Source organism: Carcharodon carcharias, chromosome 6 (assembly GCF_017639515.1).
Source record: "Carcharodon carcharias isolate sCarCar2 chromosome 6, sCarCar2.pri, whole genome shotgun sequence".
Taxonomy (NCBI): domain Eukaryota; kingdom Metazoa; phylum Chordata; class Chondrichthyes; order Lamniformes; family Lamnidae; genus Carcharodon; species Carcharodon carcharias.
This window is the reverse complement of record NC_054472.1, coordinates 77519182-77528340: the sequence shown is the minus strand read 5'-3', so window position 1 is coordinate 77528340 and position 9159 is coordinate 77519182. Positions and strand designations below refer to the sequence as shown.

Here is a 9159-nt window from a genome sequence, read left to right as displayed (position 1 = left end):
CCCCACAAGGTGTACCCTTCCCAAGGATGTATCCCACTTCCTTCCAGCTTTTTAGCTCAAGTTGGTGAAAAAGCAGGCTGGCCTCCTTCATTCCAGCTTCCCCAGCTGCGTGTATTTCTTTCTGTGTAAAAGATGTTTTTTTTTCTGTGTATATACGGAACAGAACAAAATGTGTAAACAAAGTTCAAGCAGATCCATTGCAGCGGCAATACGAGTTCCGGTCCCTCATTATTTCTGCTGCATGGCAATGTGTACACTCAACCTATGAAGTTGATAGCCACTGGATGAAGATTGGTACTAGCAAAGAGGAAGTCTGCAAAAAGTCTGCTCGCTCAGGTGAGATGCCAATGAAATCTCCTTTGTTCTGAGGGTTGATCTGTATCCGCAAGCAAACTGCCAGCATGAAGGCGATGAATCCGGACAGGAAGGAGTTGAAGGGGTAAGTATCGACCAGCGCGCAGTAAAGATACTGAGCTACTCCACTCAGTGCCATGTACAGCAGGTATGAGTCCAGCAGCTTCATTCGGAGCGGAGTCCCCATCGCGTATTCCTGAGAAGAGTGGCTGAGCACCGATAATACCGAACCATGCATCATTACAGGGAGGCCGAGCCGGGGGAACACTATCACCCAGATGCCTAACCCCACATCAGCAAACTTGCTGCAGATATAGAAACAGTCCCTAAATTGGCCATTCATTTGGCCATGGGACTCAACAGGCCTAAGGGTGGACAGGTTGGCTGATGCCTTACCCGTTCATTGTATTATGGGGGATGGGCGGGAAGATGGTGGGCTAGCCACCCATCCTAATTCACATGTCCTCCTCCTACCTGTAAATACACAGCGGGGGAGGGGGGGGTGGGGGCCGTAAAATTCAGCCCTATGAATCTATGGCCAGGATTTCCCGGTCAGAGAGTGGGGGGTGAGGCCCACTCGCCAACGCAGAAAATGAGGCGGGATGACGTCAGGTGCAAGTCCCAGCATCACAGCCTCTTATTTCAATTTTCAGGTCGGTGGGGGCTTGGCAGAATCAGCTGTGCACCCGCCGACCTGTCACTGGCCAATTGAGGCCATTGACAAAGTAGTTAAAGTGACTAGTGGACCTGCCCGTCCAACCTTAAGGTTGGTGGGTAGGCCGGGAGCCCTGGCAGGCTTCAGAAAATGCATGAAACCTCATCCACGGGCGGGATGAGGTTTCATGTAGGTTTTAAAATGTTTAATAATAGTGTTAATGAAAGTGATGGACATGTCCCAACTCATGAGGGCACATGTCAGAGGAATTTATCTGTTCTGTTTTTTAAAATTTTTCACACAGGAGCAGATCTCCCTGAGGCAGCACTTAGCCTTAGGGAGATGAGTGCGCTTTTTTGTGCGCATGTGGGAAAGAGCACATTCCCAGCTAGGGAAATCCCCCCCTGCCCTCACAGGAAACATCCTTGTGGACGTCATGCTGGGAGGGCCTTAATTGGCCCGCCGACATAAAGTGGCGGTGCTCCCCCAGCGGGGGCGCTGATCGGAGGCGCACCTCCACGCACCCGCTCCTCAACCTGGGAAAATTCCGCCCTATGACTTCCTTCATTCTGACTTGCAACCCATCTTCTAGTAGTTCTAATCTTGCCTTTTGTTCTTAAATGAGGTGCTGACCTTGGATTAGGATGGTTAAGCATTTCTTGGAATTGTTTTACCTCTGCAGCGAGAATTGTTATCTTGCTTATTTTTTACAGACACTGATTTCTGGATGTTGATTGTGTAATAAGTTGTTTTATTAACCTTTATAGTCTTGATAGAATTCTGGGCAGCTGCCTTCTCTGCTCCTCATCTCTTATCACACTTTTGTACAGTTTTTACCCTTACCCCTCTAGGCATCATTTAGAGATCCGTAAAGGGTTACTTTACTCACTTCAATTCTTGATTTTTTTTGTTTTTCAATTAGGTTCTATTCCTATCAGTTTATCACAAGGTCTTAAGTGCTCCACTATAGTTATCAAGGTTTTAAATTGGTTCCACTGCTCAATCTCTGTTTTCCTAGAGATGTAGCTGGAACTGTTCACTTACAAGTGGATCTTTCAGTCTGTTGACATTATATGGCAGTCAAGAGCACTTGAATTTGTTTCTATTTGTTATATTGGTCTTAACTATTACTTGATAGTGGTCACTTCTAATGTCTGATCCTTTATATGATCAGACATCTTGTAGAGATTTTCACCACTTAGCTCGGATACTCAGTCCAATTTCTGACTACACTTCCTGAAAAGCTAGGCATGATAATCTGGATATCTTTGTGTGCAAAATAGGTTCAGCAATTATTAATTTCCAGCAGAAAAGAAATCCCTTACTATTTTCACTTATCATACCAATGTTGTATGCATCAGTTCCTCCTTCAAATATCTTGCATCCTGTCCCAGTTTTTCAATTCAGTTCTCCAGTGACCATAAGTTTATCATGATTTCCTTTGTTGCTATATATAAATCATCAGCCAACTTGTCATAAAAAATCTTGTTTCTCTTGCTCAAAACCATTACTTGGTGGAGCATAACATTCTATTAATGCAAGTTTTCCAATGGCTGGTGATGAATTTTACTGTGGTAATTTGATAATTCAGTGGATTCCACTCTCTTTAATGCTTTTGCAGTTAATTGATTGGGAAGAATAGCTATGCACTGGCCACGTCTATTTTCTGTTCTCTTATAGTGTAATGCAATCTTATGGTAACTGTTCCAGTTCATTGACTCTTGCTTATACCTTGGATATCTGATCAGTAAGTACCCACATCCCTGAAGAGTTCAAGGGGAGTAAAAATAAAAACTGTAGTTGATGCTTTCAAAGTATTTCAATTTTATATTCTAAACTTATAATACTTTCTTCACCAGGAACAGGCCAAGTAGGTATATTCGTTTCCACATTTAGAAATGTATATTTCACACAAAGCTGCAATGAATTGATTTTTCAGATACTGACAATTTTTGCTTAAGAAGATTCATCTGAAATGACCACATCCAAGATGTGGGGATGGTAGCTTAAGATGTTGCATTAGGAATCAGAATTAGGATTGCTACAATTTAAGCTCTTATAATGCTGACTAAATTCTTCATAATTGTGCTTTCTCGACTGGTGATTATCAAGAATAATATAGATTGGCATGGTTATAACGTTCATATATTTTTTTGCTACTAAATTAAGACATTTATGGAATTTCAGGATGAATATTCTTAAAGTTGAAAATATATTTCATTTGAAATTATTCTGTGGTAGCAGTATTCTTATTTCATAGACTAGGGTGAGGGGTTTTTATGGAGCCAACAAGGGCGGAAAATGTGGAATGCAGGGTAACTTAATTAAACGGATCCAAAATTTAGATTTGTCGTGAGGCTATGCCCCTTTATTTTTGAAAGTGTGACTTCTCAACTTTCAACTGATTGGAAATTTTGCAATTTCAAATGAGACACACCAAACTACTTGAAAATGCAATGCCATCTTCCAAGGTGAAGGTGATAAAGCAAACAAGACACCCTCGGGGAGTGTGAAGAGAGGGACATTTCCTATAATTCAAAGATCCATCAAAACTCATCACTGTCTAAGGAAGAGACGTTAAAATGCAACATACTGGATATTGAAACAATGGCTTCCACAGACAGTGCCAGCCAAAAGCCCTTGGAAATACGCAGCGGGTGAAGTGTAACAGGCCAAGCTGCAGTCACTGAAGAGAGATTGCAAGAAGGACTTCAGCAGAAGAAACAGGCTGAAAGCTTTACCTCTCTTGCCCTCTCCCTCTTTTGGAACGAGTGTATTAACCGGTCTGGAAGTCAGCTTCACTAGAAATCGACCAGCAAACCAAGATCTCGTAATAATTGCAACATCTTCTACATCTGACCCCATTCACGAAACCAGCTAATCCAAATCGGCTGAAACGTTTAAAAATCTATGCCTCAAGGACAATCAAAGGACACTTAATCCTATATTCTTTTAACGTTTTTGATTAGACTCTAACTTCCTGTATATGTGTTCGATGTCATGTTTTTATTATTTTTTCTCAGCTTCAGTGCTTAATAAATTTGCACTTTCTTTAACTCAAAGAACATTGTTGATTGGCACCTTATTGCTCAAAGCTTAAATAGTTAGACACATATGGATTTAGAAAATGCATACCCTTGTGAAAAAGAAATTAAATCTTTGTTGTGGCTAACTGAGGAGGTTGAATAGAGGGGAGCCAGTTCATTCCTTCTCACCTAGTCATCACAATGAGAAGAAGGAGGGCTCTTGCTGTCCTGCAACAGAAGCCTCAAGGCCAACAGCGGGCAGCAACAGGGAGGCTGGTTCAGATGCAGACATTGAGGGATGGTATCAGCGAAGACTGGCATTGACAGATCATCGCATGCAGAGGACAAAAACAAACTACCTCCCGATGTCAGAGAGGCAACACCAGAGATGTCCGAGGATGTCCCGGGAAAATGTCCCCGAGATATATCGGATTGTTCATCAAGAAGTGCAGCCACATGGATTTGGTGGCAACCCCATGCCAGTGGCCCTCAAGGTTACAGTGGGGCTCAATTCCTACACCGGTAGTGGCTTCCAGGGTGTGACAGTGACATGTGTGGCATCTCACAGGCTGCCACACACATGTGCATAAAAGAAAGGATCAATACCCTATTTAGTCATGCCAATGGTTTTATCCACTTCACTTCCGATGAAGGCAGTCAGGCTACAAGGTCAGCCAAGTTTGGTGGCATTGCTGAGTTTCTTTGAGTGCAAGGTGTCATCAACTGCACTCATGAGGCCATAAAAGCTGACTGGGAACAGCCAGCTGCATTTGTAAATCGGAAAGGTTTTCACTCCTTGAACATACAACTGATGTGCGACCACAGGAGAAGAATAATGCAGGTCTGTGCTCATTTCCCAGGGAGCTGTCACGATGCATACATCTTGCATAACTCACAGCTCCCAGAGCTTTTTGAAGCCCAAGCCCATGTTGAAAGATGAATCTTTCCACTGCCTTGACCAGTCTGGAAGGGCTCTGCAATATGTATCGCAGAGGGTGTCAGGAATAGTAGTGTGCTACTGTGCACTGCACAACCTGGCACTGCAATGTGGACAGATGTTACAAGGGGAAGAGCATGAGGTACATAAGTGCTTCTCAGTTGATGAGGATTTGTCAGAGTATGAGGAGGAGCCTTTCCTGGATGCCAGGCTATGGAGACACTTTGAAGTGCTTTGAATGCACCTGCAAGAGCTTAATTTATACCCACTGAGAGTGAACACGACCATTATCTTCTACAGTGCATAGATGAGGGGGCCACTTATTTTAAGCCATGTTCCACAGAATTATCACCACAGAATTTTCAATTCACATGATCATTCAATGAAGAATACACAAAAAACACAACAGAACTCATTCAGGAATCATGCTTGTGTCCCTACATCCTCTCTAACCATCACATGGCGAGAAACATAAGGTGGGCTATGACTGCCACATTTAGTATTATGACGGACCCTAACACTTCTCAATAATTGCAAACGATTACAGAAAATAAATTACATTGAACATATTTTAACAAGTGAGACAGACGTGGAAAAATCACCCGTGCCACCTTAGTGCTCATACTTTAAGCAATTTCCTTTTTCCACCCATACCTCTAGGTGCAATCCAAATATCAGCAGCCGGAAGGTGGGATGGGGATGCTCAGTGTCGTGCCCAGCTACCTTGGGTGACCATGGCGGGAGTCCACGGGAGGCATGGAGCCTTGAGGACTCCAGCCTACTGGGGGTCTCCTGGACTGGTGCAGGTCATCCCCCTCGGCCTCGCCTGCTGGAGCTTTTGGGGTTAAGGAGACATCACTAACCTTGGGGGTGTCCTGAGATAAAGGCACTGGGACAGCTGGCACACACTCCTCCTCCATCTAGTTGTACAAGGGCACCTCCCTGCCTTCCTTAGGGGAAGGTGCTGCTGGAGGGAGGCCCAGGAGCTTCATCCCCTTTTGCCTAGCCACAGCTGCACTTAGCCCATGGCTAGAGCAATGAAATGTAAGTCAGAGTATGTATGGATCGATTGCTTGACCTGTCTCCATCGACCTGGCTCGATTTCCTTAGAGGCTGTGAGGAGCCTCAGTTCAGAAATTTCTGCTCCTGTGCATCTCCTCTCCCAGGCATTGTGGGTCTGCTTATCCTGTATGACAAAGTGCAGAGTTAGTGATATGTCAGGTGTCACCTAATTCCTTTGTCTGTTTGCATCCCCATCACACATATGGCCCTGACATGCACATGTTGCTTCCAAATACACAATGGGCAAACTTCCACATGCTTTGGCCTCAGATGCCTTGTGGACCTAAAGTTGATCATGTACTGGCTCTTCTGGCATAGCTGCCTGCTCACACATATTGATAACTGCATGAGAGACTCCTGTTGAAGATGCAATATTGGCACTTACTCTTATGAATTGGAGCAGGACCCAGGTTTGCCTTGTCACCCCATGGGAGCTCATCTCCACTGTCATCTCCATCCAGGCCGCCTTGGTCAAGGAGGAGGGCCTTCTGATGCCATCCTCAGGAAAGAGCACCTCCCACCTTCCCTTGTCAGCCCGGAGGAGAATGTGCAGGCAGGCATTGCTGAACCGTAGGGCTGGTCTGGTTCAGCGGTCAGACATTTCTTTAAATAATATGGCAATCTCAAGCAGTGGAGCATCCTGGCCATGATGTACAGCCTGCTTGTTGAATGGGAGGCTTTTTAATAGGCTGCCCATATGCAGCATTATCAGCTGATGGTAGGTTTTACCAATGAAAAGCTTCCCCCCCTGAGGAATTGCACATGTTTTTCTTGCATGCCCAGGAACTTAGAATTTAATTATCATCGTATGGGAAAGGGCAAAAAGAGAGAAAGTGGAAGTGGGGCACAGTTCCAGTGGCAAAATCAGGAATAACATGTTGGCATAATCCCAGCCTATGGTGTTTTTACCAACAAGCAGAATTTTACCAGTCTCCCATTTACATATGGTGCATCATGTTAAATATCACAGAAACTTTACACATTTATACTATAGGCTACCTCAGATGGGAGATGAAAGAACAAAAGGAACCACAAAATATATGGTGGTAGTATGTGGGATACAACTGCCTTGTACTTGAACCAACTGTGCCCATGGCCAGAATATGCACCAAGTTATTTGTTGAGGTCAAACAAGTAGTGATGGCACAATCAAGAGTTCAGAAGCTAATTGAGTATGCAAAACTGTTGCAAACCTGACCACTCTATGTTACATAAGCTCAGCCTTCCATTTCCTTTAAATGGGGAGGGCATCCAAGTGAGACAGACTCAAATATCCTAATTTAATGTCTCTTCATCCTTCAGCATGTACAATTCCAAAAGAGCTAAATGAGGAGGAGCAGCCTCAAGAAGAAGAAGGCCTGGGGCTCCATATACTTGTAGGTCACCAAGAGGAGGACATTGAGGAAACATTATATCAGGGTTCTATTGTTCTGTCCTCAACTAACACTACACTATTTTAGCCAGCTGGCAGCACCTCTGTCTCAATAGCAGTGTTACCTGGCTCATGGTTTAATGGCAGCAGTTATCCCCATGCTCCAGTATGCTTTGGAGAGTTAGACAACCTACAGGAGGCAGCTCAAAGCGCAGGTGAATTACCACCACCGGTGCCTTCACAAGATCCTCCAAATCTAGTGGCAAGGAAGGTCCAAATGCAACATCCTCTCCCAGGCCAATATGCCAGCATCAAGGTACTAATCATTCAAAACCAGTCCACTGAGCAGGACATGTTGTTCGTATGGCTGACATCAGACTCCTGTAGTAGCTGTTCTACTCAGAACTTAGTCAGGTCTGGAGATTCCCAGGAGGACAGTGGAAACATTTTAGGGATGTCCTCAAAGGGTCCCTGAAGAGATCAAACATGCCTGCTGACTCATGGGAGCCTCTGGTTTATGACTAGCCAAAATGGGGAAAGTTTATGTGGGAAAACACCAAACACATTGACAGAATTCATGGACGGTGGGGTGGGGTGGGGTACGGGCACACAGAGGCAAAGTTGAGGTACAAACTTTCAAACACCTCATCTACCCAACCCTTCAAGCACCACTTGCCCTGCATATGGCAGATTCTGCAGATTGTGCATTGGACATAGCAGCCATCTCAGAACCCATCAAACCAAGTGGAAGTAAGTCATCCTTGATCCCAAGGGGCTGTCTAAGAAGAGTCCTGGCTCTTGTGTTTGTGGTACCTCTGCTCACAGAGGTGGCTAGTTTTGTTGAGCTCAGCAATCTTACTGGCTGAATGTGATAGCTTAGGGGACTAGGAAGAGTGGGAGGTGGGAAATATTTGGCCAGTTGTCCACAGAAGAAGAGAGGCCAAGGACTGAAGATTCATGGGACCCAGAACTTGTGGGTTGTAAATTAAGAGATACATGTTCCAGAAAGAGGAAGGATATGTAAACGTTGTGGGGACCATATGTGATTTTCAACAATCACAGTGCTGGTTACAGAACCTAATGCCAGGATTTTCCTGTCCTGCTTGCAACAGGAATCGGTGTGGGTGGGACAGAAAATTTGATCGACCAGCCAAAGGTCCGTTGACTTCAGGCAGGAAAATCTTGGCCCACAGCTCTGATAAGTAGCAACATAATGGAGAAACATAAACAGACAATGCTGGAAAAGCTCAGCAGGTCTAACAGCATCTGTGGAGAGAAAAAAAACAGAGCTAACTTTTTGAGTCCATATGATTCTTCTTTGGGGTTGAAGAAGAGTCATAAGGACTCAAAACGTTAACTCTGTTTCTTTCTCTCCACGGATGCTGTTAGACCTGCTGAGTTTTTCCAGCATTTTCTCTTTTTGTTTCAGGTTTCCAGCATCTGCAGTGTTTTGCTTTTAACATAATGGAGAAGGTGTCTGCCCCACATGACCTGAAACAGATAGTGGCAACTGCATTGGGACATAAAGCAGATCCTCAGATGGGAGGTAGACCGGTCAGGGCTCCTAGCTCCATGGAAGTTCAGACAGCAGCTTTGGTAGCCTTGAGGAACAGTTTGGAGGGCATTCTGAATCATCGCTCCTAGTGTCTGACTAATGTAGTGACTCAGGATTTGCAGGTTTTGGTGGCCATCATCATACCAGTCACCCAGCTGGTGTCTGAGGCTACAGATCCAGGACTAAGTGGAAGGATTG

The 9159-nt window shown here is 44.6% G+C and overlaps 1 protein-coding gene across 1 annotated transcript; it reads right to left on the bottom strand.

Moving 5' to 3' along the window:
- Window positions 1–262: 262 nt before the first annotated feature.
- LOC121279269 (dolichyl-diphosphooligosaccharide--protein glycosyltransferase subunit DAD1-like) lies at window positions 263–592 on the bottom strand. Its single transcript, XM_041190370.1, has one exon. It carries the CDS (start codon window positions 590–592, stop codon window positions 263–265), a length of 330 nt encoding a protein of 109 aa, XP_041046304.1.
- Window positions 593–9159: the final 8567 nt, after the last annotated feature.